Genomic DNA, 26582 nt, shown 5'->3' with positions numbered 1-26582 from the left:
ACCGTGACCTCCTTGTCCCCAGCCACTCCTCCGAGGGACAGTAAGGCATTCCCAAGCCAGCCAAGAGACATAATCTCTCAAGTGTGTCCTGAGCCTACCCCAGAGTATATTCCCAGTTGGACATGCCCAGAAGACCTAACCGAGGAGGCATCCAAGAGGCATCCTAGTTATGTTCCAAAACTGCCTCTAGTGCAGGGGTGTTGAACTCCAGGTCTCGAGGGCCAGTGTCCTGCAGGTTTTAGATCTCACCTTGGGTCAGCACACCTGAATTAAATGATTAGTTCATAACCAGGCCTTTGGAGAACTTCAAGACATGTTGAGGAGGTCATTTAACCATTTAAATCAGCTGTGCTGGATCAAGGACACATCTAAAACCTGCAGGACACCGTCCCTCGAGGTCTGGAGTTCGACACTCCTGCTCTAGTGTGTGGGTATGCAACTCCAGGCCTCAAGGGCCTTTTGTTATTGAGGAGTAGAAGCTCTACTCTGACTGAGTTCCACGCTGGGCAACAACACACAATACTTAAACATACTGAAGAGTAAAAGTTTTCATATTCACTAATAAAATCCTAAAACATGACCACTTCATTACATTTCCATTTACAGCACATTTATTAAATTGCACTGAGCATCATTACATTACACAGTCGAAATCTATAGAATGACTGCTGGCCTGCTCCATCCTTGTTTTTGTTTATCACACGTCTGTCACCGTCATGCTCCAGTCAACCACATATAGGTATTGCTTAAACACACATAGGCGCACGCACAAAAACACACAAACCAGAGAGGCAGAGTAAATATGTGTTTTGTCGATAACTGTCCACCAGAGCAGACTCACAGCATTGCTGATGTGCTGACTTCAGGACTTCAGTGCTTCACTTTTGCTGAGATAAAGAATTTGGGCCAGTTAAATCTTATCGTTGTCTATTATGTGTGTGTGTGTGTCAGTGTGTGTGTTCATTCATGTTGTAGCGCACTAAGAGTGACTGCGCACGCTGTCTTCAGAGGCTCCTGGTTGTTAGCTGGTTATGTTATTTTTACCTGATATTACCTTTTTGTTGCCAGATGTTGTTCACAAATTTAGGCATATGCTGTCAGCAACACACACATACACGCACACCCTCAGCAGAACAAAAGCACATTAGTGTATTAGCAAAGCAGCTTTTCTCTTTTTTCAGGCTGAGGAAGGAGGTGCACTCTAATACACAACAATCAGAATGTCCATTAACAGGATGTGATCCTGCATGTGGATTCACTTACGGTTTGAGCTAAGTTTTAAAAAGGGTTTTAACTCAAGTAATTGTGTATTTGTGTGTGGATATGCACAAAAAATGTCACAGTGGTTTGCTTTATATCAGCAGTGATACAGAATAAAAATAATCAAGTCTTAAAGAGAAAATTGGTCTGAATATGTATTTTTCACAGAGACACAGAAGACTGCTGTCCTCTGGCACTGTTTGATCAAAACATGAAGAAAACAAGTTTAAGAAAATGTTCACCACATTAGTGTCACTGTAGCAACTTTTGAAATGTATAAAAATACTTGGGCCACTTTCTGTCAACCTTGCCTGCCCCCTTTCTGAGTACAGAAAACCTCCTTTTATGTTATACTGTCAGGGCTCTGCTTGAGAATGTCAGCCATCCCATCTACAAAAGCAAAGAAAACCCACTGTTTTTCACCTCCGCTCTCTTACGTTGAGTGCTTCTATTACTTTTACCCTGAAGTGCAAAGCTCCTGCTGTCAGTTTTCAGCTCAGAAGAAGTCTGGACAGGCAGCTGAATCCTGTTCTGTAAAGTAAAGCCTTGGTTATGATATGAAGGTTATGAAAGACTCAGTGTAAAATGATGTTTGGACATATTTTCACAGCTTGTGGTTATATTATACCTTTACCTGCAAGGTAACATATGACATACTAATGTACATGGGTGTAAATAATATTTGTGTAAATGAGTTACTGTCAGGCATGAAGGCATTTTACATTATTTAAACTGCAGGTGGGGTCATAATAGAAAAAAGGTACTTTGTGTTTTGTGTTGCCCAACTAATTCAGCAGGCAAACATGGTGTTACACGCGATTTGATAGGCCAATGTGCAAGTAGGGGTGAAATGTCAGCAGGCACAGAGAGAGTGTCTCCTGTAAGGGTTTGTATATTGTTGTACTCTGTTGTGAACATGGAAGTACAGCTCAAATCCAGCTCAAAATTCCCAGAGCTCGTCAATCACAGCGTGAAGGCGGTGTGATTTTAGTTTAAGTTCTGATGACATTTCTAACAGCATACATTAGACTACTGGCTTTAACAACAAACCAAGTCCATACAGATTTTTATTTGTTTGTATTTTTTATTCTCTGACATTTCCTTCCCTGACACCATGACAAGGAAAGAATGAAATCTGAAATCACCTAAACCAAATTACAGTTTTTATCAGTAAATTTAACCAAACTACAGTAAATATCTGATGAAGTGAGAGTGGAAAACTTATCCCAATTAAGTGTAAATATCATTGTTCTCGTGTGAGATCTGACCAATGTGAGTGACTTACAGAAAATAAACCAAATATGAATAATAACCGAAAATGAAAGTCATACTTACTATATTTGCATCCAATGTATTTTGACTTCTAACCATCACATTTTGAAATGTCTTCTACTAGAAAAGCCAATCTAAGAAGTGACCTTCTAGCAAATGGATGAGGAAACAGCACAGGTCAAACTAAAGTTGACAGCATTTTTTATTCAACATATTGAATTTGAATACAGTCAGTGTCAGATCATTAACATATAACATGGTGCAGCTACAGGTTTTTAATCTTCTGGTGTCCAACAAAGGTTTAAGGCAGTTAAAAAGTGAAGGGTGGAAATGAGCTGTTGGACAGGGAAACAGACACACAACTAGAATTAATGTTGTCTTTTCATATGAAATAAAATGCGTGATGTGTACAGCACTCGCTCCATCTGTCACATCTATTTGAAATTTCATCCATATTTTCAAGACTTCTATCAATATTTCTCAAACTCTGTCAGGCCTTGTGATTGTGGAATAGAAAGACAGACAAGAAGAGAATACACAAGCATGTGAGAAAAAACACAATGAGAGAAACCAAGAGCAGAACACACATTTCTCAAAATAAGACACTGCATTAGAGTTACAACGTTACTTGGGAGGTGGATTGTGGAAATGAAACACAGTGCTCTGAAGTGGAACAGGAAAAAGACAGAAAGAGAAATGGTGCGTTAATACTTCCACAAAGACAAAAGGTGGGCAGAACAAAATCCTCTTCCTATTACAGTAAAGGCTGATGTAGAGAAAAAAGAAATTATGTTCCGCTTTTGTACCACTGTTATAAATGTTCATACAATTTTCATATCAGCGATGCTGGAGAGGAGAGGCCTCATTGGAGCAGCAACATGGGAGAAAAACAGTCACAGTTAAAACCTTAAACACTTTCATCAGCAGTGCAGTCAGTCCAAAATGAAACAGGGACTGCAAATCATCTATCATTTTCATCACCTTTGTGTTTTTTACATTGTACAATTTTCTGGAACAACTGTCCACAGGCACTGTCTTCATCATCTTGGCAGAAACTGCTCGACTTTGAGGGGTAGAGTTTCTTCGATGAAGGTGGGGAAACGCACAGGCAAACGTTAAGCAACTGGTTTGATTCCATGTTCATTTGAAGTTCATCACCGGATGGTTATGTGTCAGATTTAATCATTAGGAGTAGATCACAGCCAGACATTGTAATGCTTCTCAAAGTTGCAGTCACAGAAAACCTAGAAATCTCCATATCTACAGGGAGAAAAACACACAAAGTAAAGCAAGTGTAGATGAAGATATACCTGAATCCTACAAATCACCCGGTGCATGAATGCTGTGCTGTGCGTGAACTATCCTTTATGTTTGTGTGTGTGTGTGTGTGTGTGTATGGGTTCTTACTATCTTGGTGGAGACCAAATGTGAAATTTACTATACTGATGGGGACCAAAATCCAGGTGCCCACGGGGTTGAAGGCATTTTTCACACTCAAAATGTGGTTTTAGTGTCACGAAATTGTTATGTCAATGGGATGTCCCCATGAGAATAGGAAACCAGACATGTGTGTGTGTCAATGAGTGTGTGTGTGATAGAAAAAAGCATGTCACACAAATAAAAAAAAGGGGGGGGGGGATGGGACATTTCTGGTATGTAAAGAAAACTGACAGTTTCTTTTATTTTTAGAATTTTAAATACGAGCCCATGCCAGGCTCAAACATGTGTTGCTCTGTATGTTAATGTGTATTTCACAGTGTGTATGACTCACTCTGTCTCATCAGCAGTGGGCGTGTTATAGCTCTGGAACAGTGGCTGCATGAAGAGTCCCAGAGTTCCCACCACACACACCAAGATGAAGATCCACAGAAACAGACGGTCTATCACCATTGCTACGTACTTCCAGTCTTCTATGATCTAGAACCACATTAACAGATTCAGACCTTTGCGGTTAAGGTTTGTATGTTTGGGTCAAAAGAAAATCAGCTTGTTAAATCTACCTTTTGGCAGTTCAGTGTTTGTCACACCTAAACACTGTAAAGCAGGAATGTCAAACTCATTTTACATTTAAGCCACATACAGACCACTTAAGGCCAGTGAAACTCCCATTTCCGTCAGTGTAAACTTTTAATCCCTGAAATATTTCAATGCAGGAAAAAGAAGTGCAACTTCAACTACACAATAAAGAAATGCTGTTCTCTTTCATGAAATAAATCTTTCACCACAACTCTTTGTGCTTAAATTGTAAAAAATAAATGTAAAATGACAGAAGACGTTCTGGTAGCTCATGACACAGACTGTCCTGTAATTATAAAGCAGAATGTTTTTGTTAATTTCCTATTTTATTTCATTATTTTACCATTGACATGGTGTGTAAAAAAACAAAGTTTCTATGGTAGCTAGTTGAAAAAACAAGAACTTTTCTGTCATTTATTTGTCTTTTACTTCATTACTTTGGTGTAGTATGAATGGCTGTGGGGTGGTTTTTATCACTAGGACTGTAAAATGTGTGGAAATAAAACCTATGCTCTCCTTCACATCACTAGACATCTAGTGGGCTGGATTGGAGTCTTTGACTGGCCGATTCTGGCCCCCGGGCCTTATGTTTGACACCCCCTGGAGCTATGGGTTAGCATGTCATTCAGAAAGAGTACAATTACAGATGCTAAGCATGTTTGTAATATTTATTAAATCTGTGAGGTTTATGATTTGTGCTTCAGTCAGTGTGTGTTTTACACAAAAGTATGTGGAGAGCTTTCTGATGACATTAGAAATGTCTATAGTAAAATATATAGCTGACAGATTCCAATTGTATGACAAGAGAACAAAAGCAAACACTGAGATATGGCTCGTCTCACATCTGATTTTGCCCTGGTAATCTTTCCTTTCCACCTTGTCGCTTGTCTGACATCATGCATCTCCATAATCTGTTTTTGTATGGCTTTCCTTTCCTCTTTATGTCTCTGCAAGAATATATTTTATCTTCTATTCCTTTCAATTTTTTGGTGTCGCCCTATCTCCCCTATTCATCATTACCTATCAATTTTTTTCTTACCCCTTCATCATCGTCTTCTGTCTTCATGTGCTCAGCTATGTATCTCACTCCATCCACTGCCTCCTCCAGATCTGCATCTAACTGATTGGCCAAAGGCCTCTGGAAGTCTGAAAAGCCACTGCCACCATCCGGGATGTCACCAGCCGTCCAGCAACACCGCTGCGCCAAATCCTCATTCACGTAGAAAGCGTCGGCGTCGGTTCTGATCCCACCGAGTCTGATGTTTGAGTACTGCTTTTTGTTTGTGCTGCTTTGGGTGTTATTTTTACAGACAATACTCCGACTGGTGTATTTCCGGCGCAGTTTATCACGAACATTGGAAGAGCCTGGACGCCTCATGAGGAGGAAGGTAGGTAGACGGACTAAGAAGAGCCGTTTGACCCAGTCAGGCATGTAGTGAGTGGACGGTGAGCGATGGTGCACGTTGAGGACGCAGACGGTGCTTACAATCGAGAACGTGACCAGCACCATGGTGAACATTAAGTATTTACCTTTAACAGAATGAGACACAGAAAAATGATCAGATGTTGTCATTTACCAACACTACTTCATGTCAGTCATGTGTTATTCAATAATCAAATAATAGCTGGGTCTCAAATAACAACCAGCAGCATCTCTAACACGTTTTTAATAAAGACTGTTTTAAAAGGCTAACTGGAAGGTGTTAATATGCAATACTAAGCAATTTTAAATTCAAAATGATGAAAGAATATATTAGAAATTAAAATGGTTTATAGCTAGAATAAAAGTACATCAAATATAATTTAAGAAAAAGAGAAAATAGAATAATAAAACCAATTTAAAAATAGTAAGGTTTGATCAGTCCAGTCATTGAAAACAAATAAATTAAATAATGTAATGCTAAGTAAAAAACTACAATTTTAAAATGGTTATAAAAGTAGATATTATTTCAAACAAAGAGTGGTGATAGCTTTCACTTTCATTTGCACCAAAGCAGGTGAAATACATTTGCATGACACTGGGGTGTGCTTCCCAGATCGTGTTATACTATTACAATTAACCATTTCCTTCATTTTTTTGAATGGCGCAGTACTCTGCTAGAATGAAGTATATTTCATCACTTTCAGCTGTTTGGTTTCCCTTATACTGTTCCATTAGTGTTCCTACTGAAATCTCCAAAAGCAGTATATTAATGTTAAGCGCAGGTACACGTATAACACTAGTAATTTAATGGGTTGAACTTAAACATTTATTATCTGGTGAGTCTTCGTGTTCACCGGAGTGAAACTGTCCATAATCTGAGCAGCTGCCTCTTCAGGCAGCTATAATATTTTTCACTTTTTTTTAATTTCCTTGTGTTGACTTTGTGCTGAGGTTGTAAACAGCATAATAAAAAATTAGGTGAAGGGCAAGCAGAAAAAGGACTGACCTGTCATAAAGCACATTTACAAATCATATATGAAAAATGAAATGTGAAGACCCATCATTTATATAAGACTATTTCAAATGCGGTGTAGCGCTTTCAGTTGTAAATAAATGGCATTAATCCATAATTGAAAAACTACTTTTTTCTTGTTTTATGTTTTCTTACACACATCACCAAACTATTATATTTATATAAAGTGTCTGTACATATAGTAAAAACCCAAATATTCGTTGCCCTAGGCTACAAACTGTTGCAAATAGACAAATATGGATATGACTAACCTATGAGTGGCACTGCTAGAGAGGTAGGTGGCACTATCTTTGATATGAGCAGCAGGAACACAGTGAGTGCCAGCAGCACTGAGATGCAAAGCGTCATTTTCTCCCCACAGTCTGACGGCAGGTAGAACACCAGGATAGCTAATGATGTGATCAGCACACAGGGGATAATCAGATTGATGGTATAGAAAAGAGGCTTCCTCTTGATGACAAAATCATAGGTGATGTCCAGATAGGTTATGTCGTTGGGGTCCTCGTTTTTGCGTGCTGGGAGCGAGACGATGTCCCACTCTCCACTTGGAGTAAAGTCGTCACGGCTGGCGAAATCACTGGTGAGGATAAGATCTACTTCTGTGTGGTCGTAGGTCCAAGAGCGGAACTTGAGAGTGCAGTTCTGCTGGTCAAAGGGGAAGTTCTGCACCTCGATGGCACAGGCTGACTTGTAGATTGCTGGAGGGAGCCAGAAGATGTCCCCGGTGCTTGAGACCACAGCATTGCAATAGAAGGAAACCTCGTACACACCGTCAGCACTATAGGAGGTTTAGAAATAAAGGATTAAAGAGCGTTAAGCACATCAAATGAAGAGGAAAGAAAAATTAGAGTCTGACCAATACAGGATTTTTTTTAAACCAATACTAATACTAATATTTAAAAATCTAATAAATGGGACAACATTTATTTGTACTTTCTAGCATTTGTTATGTGTAGTTATTTAGGAGTGCCAAATAACTGTAAAATGTCAATTCTTGTAAGATGGTTCCTGGGGTGCTTCTTCCATTTATTCTTTACTTGTTTCATTTTCATTAATTTCCTAATAAATTAATATTGTTTGCGATACTTGTATATCAAAAAATAGCAAATATTTGCCCAGACAGTAAATTAGTTGGGCTCAAATTATTAAATGTTGCTTGGCATGTGGTAGAAGAGTTCTATGATAGCACAGGTCATGCTATTATTGTCATCAGCACTGGAATTATTCACATAACTCTATCCTACTAGCAATCATAACTATACACATGAAATTGCTAACTTCCCACAACGAGAGTCAAACCCGGGCCGCCTGGGTGAAAACCAGGAATCCTAGCCACTAGACCATATGGGAATGTTAATATAAAACACTAATAATAAAGAGAAACTGGGTTTGTGGAAATTGTCAATTACACAGCTCCCACTGAAATACTTAGCATTTTAGTAACAACGTGTAAAACATGAGTGGTAATGATCAAAAACCTCATAATATTAAGAACGGTTTAATAAAATAATGGTTTAGTCCATTCATACAAGGCCTCCACAGGAATTAGTTTTCCTGCTTTAAATTGATTTTTTTATAGTAAAAAAAAATGTACAAATCACATAAATTAAACTCAGAAAAGCAGCCAAGTCTCTCTCGGTTGGGATCAAATTTGCATACTTACTTGTTATAGAGCACTATATCAGGAAGCCAGATAAGTTTGGAGGGTATTCGCAATTTCTTGATGCCTTCATATTTCTCAGGATCCCATCTCAACCTGTAGTCATTCCATTCCTGCAGAGGAGCCTTTGTTATTGTAACTGTAGCTATGACCAAAAAGACCAAATACTGACCATACAAGGTACTGTATAAGAACTGGGCAGCAGAGAAAAGACTGTAGGTACCTGAAACAGCCACAGGTTGGTCGTCATTATCTGTTCTCTCTCATTCTAAAAGCAAAGATCAGTCAGCTGTTAAAACTACATAATACTTTCCATAATGCTATTTTTATTTTGAGTAAAGGTCAAAGCAATAAATCAATACACACCTTTAATGAGTGCATGAAATAACACTAACATTTTGGAGCAAAAAACATTTATTTTTAAAGCCTGTTTTACAAATGCCTCAAAGGAAGGACTTACTGTGATACTAAGGTTAGCCTGTTTACTGTCTTGTCTTGAGATGAATGGAAAGGTTAGAATCAAAGTTGTCTGAGACAAATGGTGTTTTAAACCCTCTGGTGAGGCGCACGCAGCCATGGAGCCTAACATGATCATTAGTGAATATGATGAAAATAATGGCTTTAAAACCATATTCTGCAACACTTCAGTGGCTTAGGTGTTGTTCAAGCCGAGGAGCAGAAAGTAGTGCATTAAGTAATGTGAATAAGAAGCTTTTAGAAGCCCATGTCACGAGGTGAAGACCTTAAGTAAAGCTTAGTTGCAGTGACTTATAATAATAGTTCTGTGAAACAGAACAACAGGTGATCAAAAATTCTAAAAACTGAAATAATCCAGAAATGAATTATTCAGGTCACTTATTAACATTTTACAATCCAACCATAAAGAAATATATCCAAATGGTAAAACAAATAGTTTGGAGAAGAGAAGCATAAAACATCACTTGTCGAGCACAGGGCTAACTCAAAGAGACAGATAAATTGATTCAGACCTTCACAATTACAGGCAATTTAAAGTTGCCACTTCTATTCTACAACCTAGAAGCCTCTGAACTGTGACAGTGTCATGAATTATTATTAAGTTATTATTATTACATTATAATGTCAAATTAATTCTGCTCTTTTCTTTAATATTTATGTCGCTATTTTCCTTCTTAAAGGAGACTAACGGAGCATTAAAGCACTACTTAATGGTTACATAGTCACCACATAATAATTATAAAAACTTCTGTAATGCAATTAAAGGTAGAGTTTGGTGTTTAAACAAAAAGATGAATACTCCTAAAAGAGAAAAGAGGAGAGAAACAAAAGACTGCACATCCATACAGGTGCTCTAGCTGATTTCAAGACATAAATAGTTTAGAATAATCCTTTTTTGTGACACATGTATATAAAGGGATGCATGACGGCTGATTTTGGATTCAGAGTCCTGGTACTGTGTACATACAGACTCATATTCATAGCTTCTTGAGACATATAAATAGAACAGATGCTTTATTAGCCTTTATGTCTTTAGCAAGCACCTGTGTAAATGATCCCCTGTGAAAAGCCCTACTGAATCAATACGTGGGAACATATGATGTCACAAAGCTCTACAAACTAATAAAGATCATGCCGTAATCAAGCTGCCACCTCCGTAGCAGGGATATGGTGAAATGCAAACTCCTCAATTCAAATAATCCAGAAGTGAGTCAATCCCCATGTTAACACTTCACTTGAATCACATCAAATACGAACTGCCAGTAATGGGTTTTGATTGCGTCAAATTAAATCGTCACAAGCCCAATTTTTCATTTATTTCAGGTAACGGTGTTTGAGCCCAGTACACTCTGATGCATGATAATCTGGATGCAGTTTGTGTGTACTCACCACACTGATGAGCTGAGACAAAGACACCTGTATGGAGACGGTGACCTGCTGGCTCTTATTGACAGCAGGTCTGATTAGTTTATTGTAGTGCTCTGGACCTAAAAGGTAGTTTACCAGGCGCTCCTCTGCATTCTCTGCCCAGCTGCCTGCAGAGAAAATACAGAATATTGAAAGAAATCCAATTAATCAAAGTGCTTTAAACATAAAATGAATCTGTTTAAAATATGTAATATTATAGACATGATTACATGGAACTCCACTGCCTGAAAAGGCAGAGGCAATAACTAATGTCATTCATAAAGGCCATGTGTTTGCCCTGTGGCGATTCACAGCCAGTCAAGCATCCCGGTGAGACAGCCCTGAAGCTTTATGTTTCCTGAGCCCTAAATTATTGGTTATATAAAAGTAATTGTATGAATAAATCAGAAGCAAAATGCTCCAGCTGCCATTATATCCACATTGTCAAACAAACTGACAACAGCGCAGTGAGGATTGGTTATCTGGACCGCTTCCCTCCCTGTAGCACATGAGTTGTCTGTTTTTGCAAGATTGCATGCAGTGCAGGCTGTGTGAGCATGGATGTTCTTTTTTTTAGCAGCACCCTGCTGCTTCAAGTTTTCATGTCAGAGTGAACATCAGTGGTTTCAGCTGAAGAGAGGCAAGTGAGTCTCTTAGAACTAAATGAGAAATCTTTAGCTCTCAGTTTATTTTAACATCTGAGGATAAATGGTCTGCCATCAAGTAAGAACCTCAAGTATCTCTTTATGTAAGAGGAAAGCTATTTGTTAAAATGAAAGCTAAACCGCTTAATCACATTTATATTTCTTCTGAAGTGGCCCCAGCAGAGTTCAATACGATGTGTTAAATGTATGAACGTGCATAGAAATGTTTAGATTATACGCCCAGCAAATTAGGCTGTCATTAAAGTAGCTATACGAGAACAAATACTGTATGTAAATATAAATCAAGTCGATACCAAGTTTTTCATTTTAACAGAAGATTTGAATAGAAGTTTAATAGGAAAAAAGCAGTAAATGTATTAATATTGCAGTGCTGCTCTGGTATTATTTAACAACTTATTGTCAAAAGTTACCACATGTAAATCTCAACAATAAATATGGAGCTTTAACAAAAGGTCACCTTGCTCAGGTTTGCATGAAGAAAAGGGAAAACAAAGGAAAACGTCTATCAAAAGACACCAAAATGCAGCAGCACCCTGAAGCTCATTTTGTTTAATCTGTTTTACAAGGTATTCCCTGACTGTTTTATGGATATTTCAAAAATGGAAAACTCCTACTCTTTGAACCTCTGGCAAGCGATATAGCTCAATTTTCAGATTTTTTTTTTTTTTTTGCACGATTGCAATGGAATACCTCTCTGTAAGTACTGGAGATGTTATGCATCATGATCCACTTTATGGTGCTGGCATTTTGATTTCATGCATCTAACAAGTAGCAGAGAATTTCTTGCCGTGGCAAACTGATAGCATTCATAATCGACCACCGAAACCAGCTGGAATTTGTTACAGATGCTTCTGTCTTGATTTAACCATATTCCCAACATCTGTTGTAGTTACTATCATTTGGAACGGGAACCATTGAGGTAGGATGACTTATTGTAAATCCTAAATTGACACACATTAGCGGAATGCTAGTGTTGTATGGGCAAAATGGGTTTCCCTAAAAGAAAACGTATGTCTGCTAAAACTGTAACAGGATATGAGCATTTGTTTTGAAACAGGTGCTAATCATTTTTAGTAATTTAGATTCACTGAATCTAATTAGTTGAGGAACTCACAAGCACTCTCTGGCCAAATTGCAGCCAATTTCAGCATAATGACATAAGTAGGAAGTGAAAAGGCTCTCCACGGATGGGGTCTCACCAGGATCATTAACTTCCTGGAGTCTCTGACAGGATTTAGTGGGCAACATGCATTTTTTTATGCATGCACGATCAATTGTTGGGGTAATAAGAGTGAGATAATAGCTGCTGCATTCACTAGTATTTACTGTGGTACTGTACTTGTGCAACATTGCTATTCAAACTGAAGCAACAGAGATATTCTTTGTTTCAAGACGTTTCACTTTCCTGTCAAAGGATGGCAGATCAAGAGGATGATACTAGATGTAAGTGACTAAAGCCTCAAACCTATTATGGAGCAATAAACTCTTCTCAGTTTCCTTTTATAAAAAATATTTCAAACATCTAGTATGTTAAAAGTGGGACTGACTCGTGAAATTAGACTTGCGATTATGGCAGCATTAGAGTTTTCACATTCACAAGTATGGAAGGCTTTACTTCAAGGGGGTAGCAGTGACTTATCACTCAAGAGTAACCCCCCCCCCCCCCCTCCCCTTTGTTGATACCTTTTATATTAAGAACAGCTTAGCTACCAGTACTCTGCAGTGATGAGACTCATTAAGATTAAAACACTGACGCTGTGATGGAAGACTGGTGCCACATATCATTGCATAGTACAAGTCCAAGTCAAATCTTTAGGCCTTCAGAGAAATGCAACCACTCACAACAACATGGTGGAAGACACAGAGAAGTGCTATGCCGCTTCTCGATGTTTTACAGCCTTTAAATCATTTAAAGCTCAATTCCAGGGTCTCCTGCCTTCTCTTGATGGATGCTGCAGACTAATCCTTGACTATGTTACATGCCACAGCTGATCTTTGTCAGAGTTTGTAAGAGAAAATCTACAGATTGATGGCTCAGCTTTTTGGTTGTCTTCATTCTTTTTGGAAAACATTATTGTATTTTAGGTCTAGCTTAAACGGTAAAGCGTAACCTACAAGCTTAACCAGTTTTACATGTATCCAATGCACCACTCTCTGAAATAAAAGCTAAAATCAAGGTCAGGTAAGTAAGAGGAAGTTTTTCTTTTAAGGCAGTGAGAGATCCACATTTTGCCTAAAAAACAGTAGATGGTGCTTTCTTGGTGGTAGACAAAACATGGCTCTTATTTAATTATTCAAGGGCACATCTGCTTTTACTTATGGGTATTTTAAGAGTATGAACACCACCCACACTTTCTCAGGACGTTCTTGCAGAGTGCTGTTGTGGTTGCTTTAAATTCCTGTACTCAGAAACACAAATACACATCAAATACACTTCTTCTTCTTCTTCAGTTTTATAGAATCCAAATACAGAAAAGACAGATAATGTAAGATAATTGTAACTGTACCTTTCCAGGGAGGATGATCTGTTGATTATAGATACAGTATATGGACAATATAAGTAGAAAACCCTATACTTTGGGTTGCAGCTACTACTCTACTACTACTACTATTAATATTCTACCTTTAAGAGTGGGGAGGTGGGGGTAGCAGTTTGAGGAAGAGTTTAAATCATACAAATACATACAAATTAGAAAAATGACGTTAGTCAAGTCTGATCTGGATTATTTGGGATTTTTTTTATTAAATGAAGAAGAAAAAAATTCTGTCATGTGAAGAATGGTTTGAAATATTATTTTAATATTTGCAAAGACTATGGACTTCCAAATACTGACTTTGGTAATATATAAAAGTCTAAAAGCTTTGAATACATTACTATAAAGTGAAATAATAGCATTTATTTGATTAAGCTGAAGTGAAATACAGAAATATGAAGTTTAGTTCTTCAGGATTTTATTTTATGAATCCCTTTGAATAAAAAAAAAACATGTAGATAACTCTCACAACTACCAAAATGTTACATTTAATATAGGTGAGTAGTGGTATTGCACTAATTACATGATAATAAATAGAGAAGTATCAACTAGAAAAGCATCTCTTCTTTTAATTTGTCTTTTAAAAGATTTTCCACACTTTGAAGCACAATCATTTGGATTGTACCCCTGAGATTTGATTTACAGTTAATATAAGATTCTCTTGTGGCACCATTAATGTTATCCTTTGCTACAGGACACCTGAGTCTTCAATCAGGTCAGTTATCTCCTCTGCAGTTCAATGAAACGTGATTAAATCGACTTCTCTGGAAGAGTATCGCGCCTATTTTCAGGCCATAATCACTACCTAAGAGGGTGTGTGTGTGTGTGTGTGTGTGTGTGTGTGTGTGTGTGTGTGTGTGTGTGAGAGAGAGAGAGAGAGAGAGAGAGAGAGAGAGATCAACACCATAGACTTGGACATCTGTTCTTAGCAGTAAACTTCTCACAGGAAATGTTTCCATATTCGTACCAGTTTGGGATATTTAAAAGATAATAACTTACTTGTTAGAGAGAGAATGAGGAGCACAAGAGCAGTGCTGGTAGTCATCTCCTTTCCGCTTCACTACGCTAAGTTGCTTCTTTGTAATGCCTGTCCTCTAAAAAATGTTTTAAATCAAATAAAAAAAGACCAGAAATATCTTGAATGTCAAAAGTGACAATTTAGCCCAACCTCGCGGCTTTCCCTATTACTTTTGTCCACACAGGTGCTTCAGGTGTTTTCTCCTTTGCTGGAAAACACGCAGAAACTTTGGCTGTTATGGTTTAAAAAATATATATATCACGTGTAAAAAGTGTCTATTTGCCAAAGGCAACATGATGGTCCTTTACTTCACAGCATCCTGCGGGAGTTGGGCAGCCCATTTTGCGCAGCCGCCTCAGCAAGCAACTCTCGATCCAAATCCAGTAGACTAGTCCACGATGGTGTCCAAAAAAAATCCACATTAAACTTGTTTTCTTTTTTAACTTAATCACCAATATTTGCCTTAAGTTTCTTTTGATGAAGCGCCGATAACTTGAAATTGGCGCAGTTGATGAGACTAGCGCGCATGCAGGCGGGACGCTTGCGCTACATTGACTCCTCGGGGTTAAACCTTGCAGTCAAAGTCCACAAAAAAATCAAGAGCGTTTTTTCCATCAAACTTCGAGGAGAAGCTACGATGAAAAAGCAGGAGGTCGGGGCTCGGAGGGGGAGGTGCGTGTCTCTCTGCTTGTGTGCTCCTCGCGCCTCGGACCGGAGCAGATACACACGTCACGGCGTGGACTTTTGTGCATCTGCCAGTCTCATCTAGATGGGCTCTTTTTCAGCCAGTGGCGCTTCCACAGCCTACTTTTCACAACACTGTGACTAACTAAACTTAAAGCGTTTAAAACCGTAAATCACCGCAAAGTGGCGACTGTAGACCCCATGTTAAAGAATCAAAGATGCAAATTTAAATGAGAAAATGCCATTCAAGTCAGATGAGCTCTGTCATTGTTTTGTACTGGCACACAGTCAGAGTGTAGACTAAACTCACAACCTGATATAGGTCAGACTGATGGAAGAAGACAGTCTACATGTAACGAACCTAGTGTTGCAGATAATCCAGCATTTAAGCTTCCTCTTTAGGTGGTCTGTAATGTATATAATAGTGTAGACATGGAGATCCTGGTCCTTTTAATCTAAGACAATATACATGTTAGGGTTTTATAACCATGATAATGTGTTACTAAAACGTGTCAGTATAGTCTGCAGCAGAAACACATTAGCGCTGCAAATTATTTCTCACTGCAGCTTTGACATATGGCTGTGTGAAGACTTTCTTATCGACTCATAAATTCAAGTTAACATTATTTTACTTTAATTTTGCCTGTCCAAAAGGGGTTACCATGAGTTACAATGTTCTGGTGTTAAACAGACCATAATCATTTGTTTGATGGATGAATGTGACATTTTTAAAAAATAATATGGGATATAATGAGGAGAGTAATATAACCTGATGATTCAAGCTGATTTTGTAACTCAAAGAGGAGATAAGCCATTCCAGCTGACAGCACACCAGTGTGACTACACCACATCTTGATTTCTGCTGTGACATTCAGATGATAGATCGAAAGAAACACGTGGAGTAAACAAGCATGTTCCCTCTGACAGTTTTGACAGGTAGGATGATGGAAACTCTAGGTCCCCTTGCCACATTTTCTAAATCTTATGTCAGGAACCTTGGGATAACTTTTGACTCAGCTCTCACATTGCATGATCACGTTAGACTTGTGATTCTTGCTTTTATAAGAAACATTATTAGTCATGCTTTTGCTTCATCATTTACTTTTCTTAACAAAACCTCTTTGGAGCATCTGCAAGATATTCATAACGATCCTGCAAGGTTTTTAAAAGTCTTCTACTCACATGTCACACTGTTGCTAATTTAGTTGCACTGGCTCCCCATTAACTTAAGGCTCTACTTTTAAGATTCTGGATTTGACTTTTCGAGCTCTGAATGGACAAGCACCAGCATACATCAGCAAGCTTTTACACTGATACATCCCCAGCAGGTCCTGAGGTCATGTGGTCAGGATCTGCTGGGCATCATACAAGGTTGAGAACTAAAGGAGACGGACCTTTTGCAACAGTGGTCGCCAGACTCTGGAATCCTCCCCGTCTTTTTAAAAAATTTGATATTCTAGCATTTTTGTTATGAAGCACTTTGTGATATTTCGATTGAAAGCTGCTAGATAAATACAATTGTGTTTAATTCTATCAATAATTCAGGCTGATGGTGAATGGTTATTTTTTTCCTTTGTTTGCTTGCTTGTTTTACTGTTGATAGTTTTGTTGCTTTGTACCTGTGTGCCACATTTAATTTAAGTTGACTTTTGGACTGACATTTTGAATTTAGACTTCTGCATTAGTAAAATAAAGACTGGTATTTCTGGTACTCTCACACTCAGGTTTTGCCGGAGGTTTCTTCCTGTTAAAAAGGATGTTTTTTTTCTTCCCACTATTTAAACAAGTGCTTGCTCAAATGGGAGCCCATGTCTGTGGTTAACCTTAATGTCTGACCTCAGATAATACTCACATGTTAGTTTAGTACACGTGAATGTATTTTTATTGTTCATGTATTGTTCATGTGGCTATCACAGTAAAAGAATAATCACAAAGCCCGGGGTGGGAAAACAATCATATGAAGAAGTCATTAACATTCTGCTCCTCCTTTAGAAATGTATGCTTGTGTCTCATAAATAAACCACTGCAGATTCAGTGATTAACAACGTTATGATTGTTAATCACTGACTTGTCGTGGCGATTCTGGTAGTTTTTTTCCTTTTTGTATCTTTTTATAATCTCGAATTTTCAGCTAAGTTTGATACAAAGCATATGATTTTCTGAGTCCATAGTCCTTCCCACAATCCAGAAATATTCACGTTAAAAATAAAATGGAGAGATTTATCCAAGGTCTATCATTGATGCAGTTAGCATGTGCATAAATCCATCACAGCACAGGCCATATAACTAACACATTACTCCCTTACACGGCCCAGTGGAGATTTCAATCTGCTATAATGGAGGTGACTGTCTGCTTCAGTCAAGTTAACTGGCACAAGAGTGCCACGTTTTACAGCAATTCATAACATCCTTCCTCCCATGCTCTGCTGCTCCATCACTGCTTCTGTCTTACACAGGCAGATTTTAGGGTCATAAAAGTGCTAATAAGATATCTGAAAAAAATGATGTATTTACAGTAAAAGCACAATATTTATTAGAGGCAAAAATAAATCAAAATATTACACAAAGAATGAGTTACACTGTTAGTTTTACATTTTTATTCTTGGTTACTGTATGAGTGCACTGGGAAAGGATCTTCATATTCGTAAACAGACATCTGAGTGACGGCGAAGTTAGCCAGTGAAGAAACTAGTCAGACCATCAGTTTTAACCACTGATTAATAGGTTTATAATTATTTATTAACCAATAAGCTTTTTTCCTGTAATGACACCTTCTGGCCCATGTTAAATATCCCTTGGCACCTCAGAACATATGAGACTCTAAACTGGACCAGTGATCAAAGGGAGCCTATATTGTGGTTATGATAACAAGAGAACAAGCAGAAAGGGGACTGTAAATACCTCCAGAGGTGTTTCCAAGTATATAACACTGACATGATCCTAAAATAAAGTGGCTGTGGGAATGTGTTGTAGTACTATGAATGTTGTGTTCAGGAAAGAATCCATTTTCATAAAAGTGCGTCTGAGAGCCTTGGATGGAAGAGAAAAGTAGATTTGCTGAAATAACAATAATCAAACAAAGGTGAAAAGCCAATGAGTCTGGGACTGAGGTCTGAGGAAAGTAGGGTGTGGTTGTCTGGTTCACGGTCAAAACATTAGACCATTGTTTCTTGATGATTTTGTAATTTTTATGTCTACTAACACAAATGTTGTGTCTGAATATTACTGGACTGGTAGTTTTAGAGTTCAGTTCTCAATTGTGAGGAAGATATTATTGGTGTCTTGCTGTTTTGTCACTAAATTTCTACATGGTGTCCAGATTTTTGATGTTTAAATCAATATTTTTAAAAAAGCAATAAAATAGAGAAATACTAATGTTATGTGAACATTTAAAAATCCAAAGAGACATGCATTATACATGCATTAATATGCTAATAATGCACAGCATGCTTAGACGTGATGGTATAAATTATGGGCAAGCACAACTATGAACACAATAAGAGTGAAAGCCCTGATATGTAACAAATATCACACAGCTTTGGTGTAAAGAAGGACATCAGATGCTTTTGTTTTTGTCCTTTTTAAATATGTGCTTACGTTAAACCTGATCCCACAAAATGTAATCAGCCCATTTGTATTTGATGACATTTAAAGGCACATTCTTAAAATGTATCTATTTTCTTTACTGGCATGAAAGAGAAGGCGAAGAAGAAGAAGAAGATCCCAACAGTTCAAATATGAGAAAATAAACAAGAGGTTTGTTAAGCTATTTCATAAAACATCTATTAAAGATAAAAGAAAACATTCATCAAAAAAGAGAGTGTTGAAAATAGGCATACAAATTTGCATGCTTGTTTTGAGTGGGATATTTGTATTATTGATGTAATGAGCTACACCTGGGACTTAGGGGTAAATACCTATACATTTTAAATTATCTCACTTTAGTTGAAAGTAACTGTAAAAATAGAGAACCCAAATGATGTGTGCTCAAAGAAAACATCAAGCATTCTTTATTTGCCACATCAGCAAAACGTCATTATGCACCTTTGATAGAAACTTCCATAACCAGCCATTGTAAAACAGTAAGTTTAATGGAGTAAATGGACATCAAACTATAAAACTTTAATTGTAAGCTTTAGTTAGGCCCAATTTTTTTGTTTGTTTTGGAATATCTGTCATCATATGTGGAACTTTTTCTTAAAAAACAATACTTCTGTTTTCCTTAAAATAATTTGCATTGCCACACAATCTAAACCAGCGAACATCACACAGTATTTTCTAGGTGTGGCTCCAGTGTCCTGTTCGGAAGCTTGCAATTTTTACCACCACTAGATGGCAATAGAGACTCAATAGATACTACAAAAACATTTAACGTGGAAATCCTGTAGTGTAAAGGGAAATCGTGTCATGTGACAAATGAGTCAATAATAAACATTTATTTCTGAGTTTCCCATAACAACAGTGTTACCCATAACAAGTCTACTAATTTATATGGAGGCTCATGTTAAGATTAACCTGCTTTACTGTGGAGTCCATGCTGTGGTACAAGAAAGGTAGTAACTTCTACAGGTATACCACCAGAGATCACAGAGTGGACTTTCAGAGGCCATTAGATTAGAGATTTAAAATTATTGCAAGTTTGTTCCAAAAACACACAACCTGTTTGTTTTATTATCCGATTCATCATTATTATATCATTATTTGTTGACATATTATGACATTTCACACATTTGTTGTTCCAGATGGTTTGCAAGGGAAAAAACGTTTTTAAAAGTTATTTTAGAATTCATAAATGTCCTAATATATCAATGTAATCAGAGAACAATACTTTTGTTTTTTAAATTTTTATATAGATATTTATTGAGATCAGCTGAAAACTATAGTAAATCAAGACAACACCTTCTATAAGAAATAAATGCCAATATGCGCATATATCTATCTCTATCTATCTATCTATCTATCTATCTATCTATCTATCTATCTATCTATCTATCTATCTATCTATCTATCTATCTATCTATATATTTTTTTTAAGGGATGTTCTTAAAATGTATAGATTATTATTATTTTTTATTTATATATATATATATATAAATAAGAATAATTAACATAATTAATAAATAACCATGAATATCTGATTGTCTGCTTGGTGTAAGTAATAAAACATACATGTTTAAAGCTTGACAGAACCAGGTTTTTTGGCACCATATTTCTGAAAAAGAGTCAAGAAAACAACCATCATAGAAGATAAAAGCTATTAGTTGGTGTTTAGTGTTGAAGCACTTAAAAGAGAAAAGTGGTGCTTTAAAGTTATAATCTAAACCTTTGTTAAACATTAACACATATGTTACTTAAAAGAAAGCCTCACATATAGCTGCTTATGCAACTTAGAGTCACTGCAGGTTGGAGCCAAACAAATTTATTATTGCCAATAATAAACTGCCATTTATTATTGGATTATTGCCATGAGTTTTTTTTTGTTGTTGTTTTTTTTAACAATACTGCATATAATGTTTATATAAAACTATGCGAAGGGAGAAAGGGCAAAAGTCCGCGAGAGTAGTTTTCTCCAACAGAAAACAGAAACTGCTTCAAATTTTAACTCTGAAATGTCTCAGGCACAAGCAAAGCATGACAAACTTTAGGACTGAGACATTTCAGAGTCAGGAGTTAACTTTCAGGAGTCTCAAACCCTTACAGCATCTGAGAAAAATATGGGCTTTTATTCTTAGTGGCAATGCTACCAAAACAATATGAAAACTATTACTAATGTTAACATATTAGAGAAGAAATGTGACTAACATTTCTAATCAGCAGATTTGATAGTATTTCCATAGATTCTGCTAAAACTCAATGCTGAGGTACAATGTCAATGTAATTTTATTTATAAATCACCAACTCAGAGCAAGAGTAATCTTAAATTGCTTTATAAAGACCTTATAATATTAGCAACATTAGAGAAAATCCCCTATAAGCAAAGACTTGGCAATGGTGGGAAAAAAAGAACTCCCTTTTAATAGGCCTGCAGCAAAACCAGGCTCAAGGAGGGTGAGTTGTCTGCCTAAACTGTTTGGGGGGTCAGAAGAAAGAAAAGAGAAGAGAGATGTGTTGTTGTGTGATGCTGTGTTTTCATTCCATCTCCTGTGCGACAGTGCAGCTCAACTTTCTTAGGATTGTCTGACGCTACACACACAACGCAAATAATGTTAGAAATGGTAACAACATTCCATTACACCAATATAATGTGGAATTATATAATGTAGCAGTTTCTTCCGTTTCTGTTCCTGGATCTATTGTGCGCCACGAAACACAGATTAAATTTGATTTTTTATTTCCATTATAGCTAGGCCAGCTGACCAATCACAACAGACTCCCCATTTCATCAAAGATGAGCAAAAACCAGTTGTTTCAGATAGAGGGTGAAAATGAGAGCTGCAGCAATGCACATTAAGAGAAAATTTATATTTGTTTGTTTTTATAAAGTTAAAGAAGTTTTTCTCAGATTAAAGGATTTGACTGACTGATCTAAATCATGCTAAACTGGAAAATGACACCTAAATAAATGCAAGAAAAGTAAGAGTTAGGAAGGATTCTGAGAAAACAAATTTTCTTCTTACCTTATTAGATCCAACAAGACATCCACTGTTGAGAAGGCTTCATCATCGTCATCATCAAAAACAGTGTCATCCCAGGCTTGATCACCACTACCAACAATATTCCTACAATATATAATAAGAGTTTTAACAGAGAAATAAATATTCTGCAGCAACAAAAACAACGCACTCTGCTTAAGCAGGTCTAAATTTATTAGTTTTGCCTCTGTAGACTATCATAGTGGATTGTAAATGAAACAATCAATATGGTGATCAATTACCTTATCTCAACCCAAAAGACCATGCTCTTCCATGACCATGTACAAAAACAGATATAACTTTTTACCTTTTGTAAAATTGATTGTTTGATTTATAATCCCCTGTGGTGGTGAACAGAGGCAAAAAAAATGTGTCATTGTCCCAAACATTATGGAGTGCACAGATATACAGATAATATTTTTGGGAAGTCTAATGCTTTAACATAGAAAAACAAAGGTCTTAAAAGATAAGCAAAGATTCCTGAAGCTAAAACAAAATTTCTCTTACCTACACCTACAGACAAAACAGTGGTTGAGACAAAGTATATTATCGCTCGTGCAGTGATTCTTCTGGATATGCCAACACTTACACCACAAACTCCTGTTAAAGACATGGTATAAAAATAATACAAAGAAAAAAAACAGTCAAATTACTTTACAATACGGCTAAAGAAAATACAAACCATATAATACCTAAAAGAAGAAAAATAATACATTTTCCTGATCATAAATCTTTCTGTGTTGCGTCCACATTGAAACCACTGCAGTTTGTTTGATCAGTGAGCTGTGGAGTGATGTGTCTCAGACAACTGTCAAAATGTAGCTTTGTTAAAAATTTCATATAGGATTGTCATTATGTCAGTTTTCATTGTTAAATTTAAAACCGCAAGGAGAATTATTCTTAGATATATTTATTATTGATTTTTATCAGACATTTGACGAACAACCACTTTGGTCATTTAAAATCCAGGTGTAGAAAATGTGGGAGTTAATGTAATAGTTGGTAGGAAAAGTACTCATGGCTTATCCATAATCACACTTGACACAATGAAAGGAACAGTGACCAACTGAAGCATCCGCATCAGTATTTCTCCTGAGAAACCGATATACACTCAACAAAAATATAAACGCAACACCTTTGTTACTGCTCCCATTCCCCATGGGATGGACGTAGAGACCTGAAATTCATTCCAGATACACAATATAACCATCCCTCCCAAACAGTGGTCACAAATCAGTCCAAATGTGTGGTAGTGGGCACATCTGCTATATTGAGATAATCCATCCCACCTCACAGGTGTGCCACATCAGGATGCTGATCTGACATCATGAGTAGTGCACAGGTGTACCTCAGACTGCCCACAACAAAAGGCCACCCTGGAATGTGCAGTTTTGTCTCACAGCAAAATGCCACAGATGCCACAAGCAATGAGGGAGCGTGCAATTGGCATGCTGACAGCAGGAATGTCAATCAGATCTGTCGCCCGTGCATTGAATGTTCATTTCTCAACCATAAGCCGTCTCCACAGGCGTTTCAGAGAATATGGCAGCACATCCAACTGGCCTCACAACCGCAGACCTCGTGTAACCACACCAGCCCAGGACCTCCACATCCAGCAGGTTCACCTCCAAGATCGTCTGAGACCAGCCACCCAGACAGCTGCTGGAACAATTGGTTTGCACAACCAAACAATTTCTGCACAAACTGTCAGAAACCGTCTCAGGGACGCTCAACTGCATGCCCGTCGTCCTCATCGGGGTCTTGACCTGACTCCAGCTCGTCGCCGTAACAGACTTGTGTGGGCAAATGCTCACATTCGATGGCGTCCGGCACGTTGGAGAGGTGTGCGCTTCACGGATGAATCATGGTTCACATTGTTCAGGGCAGATGGCAGCTGAGAATGTCCCAGTTCTTGCATGGCCAGCATACTCACCGGACATGTCACCCATTGAGCATGTTCGGGATGTGCTTGACCGGCGTATACGACAGCGTGTACCAGTTCCCACGAATATCCAACAACCTCGCACAGCCATTGAAGTGGAGTGGACCAACATTCCACAGGCCACAATTGACAATCTGATAGACTCCATGCGACGATGTGTTGCACTGCATGAGGCAAATGGTGGCCACACCAGATACTGACCGGTTCTGGGTCCCCAGACCCCCAATAGCGCAAAAAACTGCACATTCCAGGGTGGCCTTTTGTTGTGGGCAGTCTGAGGTACACCTGTGCACTACTCATGATGTCAGATCAGCATCCTGATGTGGCACACCTGTGAGGTGGGATGGATTATCTCAATATAGCAGATGTGCCCACTACCACACATTTGGACTGATTTGTGACCACTGTTTGGGAGGGATGGTTATATTGTGTATCTGGAATGAATTTTAGGTCTCTACGTCCATCCCATGGGGAATGGGAGCAGTAACAAAGGTGTTGCGTTTATATTTTTGTTGAGTGTAGATTCTTTGAAACTTTGTCAGCTTGGCGTAGGTCCTCAAAATTGCACCCATACCTACACACCTTTGAGATACAGCAATACAGTTGGATCCATAAGCAATTGGACAATGTCACAATTTTTGTAATTGTCTCTTTATATAACACAACACTGAATTTTAAATCAAACAACCAAAGTTCAGAGTTTCAGATTTAAATCAATAGGTTTCAGAAAGTTTTTTTTTTAATTCATTAACTAGGAATTACAGTAAGTTTTATACGTAGCCCCCATTTTCAGAGGCTCAAACATAATTGAATATTTGACTGAAAAGCTGTTTTCATGGTCAGGTGAGGCCTGTTCCCATATTATCCCATGAAAAATTAATCATATAAAAGATCTGGAGTTGATTCCAAGTGGTTACTTTGTATTTGGTATTTTTTCACTTGAACTCTCAATACAAGGTCCAAAGAGATGCCGATGCAAGTGAAGGAGGTCATCACTAGGTTTATAACCCAAATGAAATTAAAGAGGTAGCAAAAACTTTATAAAGTGAGATAAAGAAACTGTTTATTCTTTAATGGCCAAGTCAGTCAGCCAATCTCCACCCACCCAGTTAATGAAGGCAAAACTAAAGGGAGAGAGATCCACAAACAAGCAGCAACTGAAAGGCCTGCACTAAAGGCCTGGCAGACCTCAGGGATACATTAGCTACATCATCCAAGTAAAAAAAAAAAGTCTTTATATTTGTAGTTATGTTCATTTGTGGACAGCATGGTGTTGTGGGGGTTAGCACTGTTGCCTTATAGCACAAAAGCGCTGAGTTCGACGCCAGTATCTGTATGGAGTTTGCATGCTCTCCCTATGTTTGTGTGGGTCCTCTCCAGGTACCCCAGTTTCTTCCAAAAAACTTGCTGTTTGTGGGGTTAGGTTAACTGGTGATTCTAAATTGCCCATAGGTGTGGATCTCAGTGTAAATTGTTTCCCGCCTCTCTGTGTTAGCATTGCATCAGATTGGCAGGGTTTATGCTGCATTTTGTCCTATGGTAGCTGGGGAAGGCTCCAACCCCTGTGACCCTGATAAGGATAAGTGGAAGAGAATGAAGTGGTGTTAGTTTTTCCAACTTTTTATTTTACTTCTGATGCTCTGAGAATAAGAGATTTTCTTTAAAACTGCCTGTAATTCCTAAATAGTTAAAGCTTTTCTAAAAGCTGTTTGTTTGTTACAAATCAGACTTTTTCAGTCTTTGGTATAATATGATGGATAAAAATCAGGCACAATCCACGATTTCATCAATTTGAATGTCCGAACCTCCGCTGTACTTTAAAGCTAGCAGGTAGACACACATTGTTGTACCTCTCTCCTGGCCTCTATCATACATACTGACAAAAATTAATCCAAAACCTCACATTTTGATTCATACCACCATACAACCTGTTGTCACAAAGTTTCTGTTCAGTTCTTGTGTAATTTGGCATAAATTAACTTTTTGTCCCATGTTCCTTCCCTTAATAATGAGTTGTTTACAACCACCATTTCTGAAGAGACCTTGGCACACAGTATTTTTGCTTCTTCAGAACATAATGTTCAGATGCTGTTAATTTGCTGTAAATAGCTGCACCAACTATCTTTTCCCCTCCACTTCTACAGTTTTCAGTTTATTGATCATCCACATAATGGCTCTAGTTTTCTAAAGTCATCAATGTAGCTCATACAGGTTCATAAAGCTTGGGTTTTATTCAATGACTGAAGAAAACAGAATAATGTCATCATGGGCTATGTGCACGTTAAAGTGTCACAATTTTTGCTGCTTACACTGATTTGGTGGTCACAACCAAATCCTAAGCTATGTAGATCTTTTGAGTTTCACAAGAAATGTGTGGCTACAAAACAAAATGTGATCATTTATGTAAGCCTCCTTACTAAACCTATGATTGCAAGATAGAACACCAGGTGAAAAAATTAGATAGAGAGAAAAGGTGAATACATAAATCCACAAGAACGAATTCTAGCTTTGTTTTACACCCTTATTATGGTATTTACAATAAAGGAACTGTGTTCGTTG

The 26582-nt window shown here is 37.7% G+C and overlaps 2 protein-coding genes across 2 annotated transcripts; both read right to left on the bottom strand.

Moving 5' to 3' along the window:
• Positions 1-2710: 2710 nt before the first annotated feature.
• On the bottom strand, positions 2711-10676 carry LOC146708406 (neuronal acetylcholine receptor subunit beta-2-like). The gene is made up of 7 exons (XM_085460282.1): positions 10531-10676; positions 8888-8932; positions 8668-8777; positions 7256-7782; positions 5588-6078; positions 4304-4449; positions 2711-3792 (listed from the first exon to the last, which is right to left on the bottom strand). Exons 2-7 carry the CDS (start codon positions 8912-8914, stop codon positions 3777-3779), a joined length of 1317 nt encoding a protein of 438 aa, XP_085316408.1. The 5' UTR covers positions 8915-8932; positions 10531-10676; the 3' UTR covers positions 2711-3776.
• LOC146708405 (excitatory amino acid transporter 3-like) lies at positions 10614-25898 on the bottom strand. Its single transcript, XM_085460801.1, has 5 exons — positions 25874-25898; positions 23120-23191; positions 22589-22681; positions 22067-22168; positions 10614-10676 (listed from the first exon to the last, which is right to left on the bottom strand). The coding sequence occupies exons 1-4, from the start codon at positions 25896-25898 to the stop codon at positions 22071-22073; spliced, it is 288 nt and encodes a 95-aa protein (XP_085316927.1). The 3' UTR covers positions 10614-10676; positions 22067-22070.
• Positions 25899-26582: the final 684 nt, after the last annotated feature.

This window comes from Copadichromis virginalis, linkage group LG6 (assembly GCF_057382275.1).
Source record: "Copadichromis virginalis isolate Kocher_CV1m ecotype Utaka linkage group LG6, C_Virginalis_male_GT1.1, whole genome shotgun sequence".
NCBI lineage: Eukaryota > Metazoa > Chordata > Actinopteri > Cichliformes > Cichlidae > Copadichromis > Copadichromis virginalis.
The sequence above is the reverse complement of the archived record's forward strand: the minus strand, read 5'-3'. Positions and strand labels throughout refer to the sequence as shown.

What these genes read in the sequence shown, in the direction of transcription:
- LOC146708406 (XM_085460282.1), bottom strand. Translation starts at nt 8,914, where the DNA reads ATGACGACCAACCTGTGGCTGTTTCAG. An exon ending in CCAACCTGTGGCTGTTTCAG is followed by an intron (nt 8,778 to 8,887) that starts GTACCTACAGTC and finishes GCTCCTCTGCAG; the next exon opens with GAATGGAATGACTACAGGTT. An exon ending in GATATAGTGCTCTATAACAA is followed by an intron (nt 7,783 to 8,667) that starts GTAAGTATGCAA and finishes AACCTCCTATAG; the next exon opens with TGCTGACGGTGTGTACGAGG.
- LOC146708405 (XM_085460801.1), bottom strand. Translation starts at nt 25,898, where the DNA reads ATGTATGATAGAGGCCAGGAGAGAG. An exon ending in TGATAGAGGCCAGGAGAGAG is followed by an intron (nt 23,192 to 25,873) that starts GTACAACAATGT and finishes ATTTTTGTTGAG; the next exon opens with TGTATATCGGTTTCTCAGGA. An exon ending in TGTTCCTTTCATTGTGTCAA is followed by an intron (nt 22,682 to 23,119) that starts GTGTGATTATGG and finishes TGTCTTTAACAG; the next exon opens with GAGTTTGTGGTGTAAGTGTT.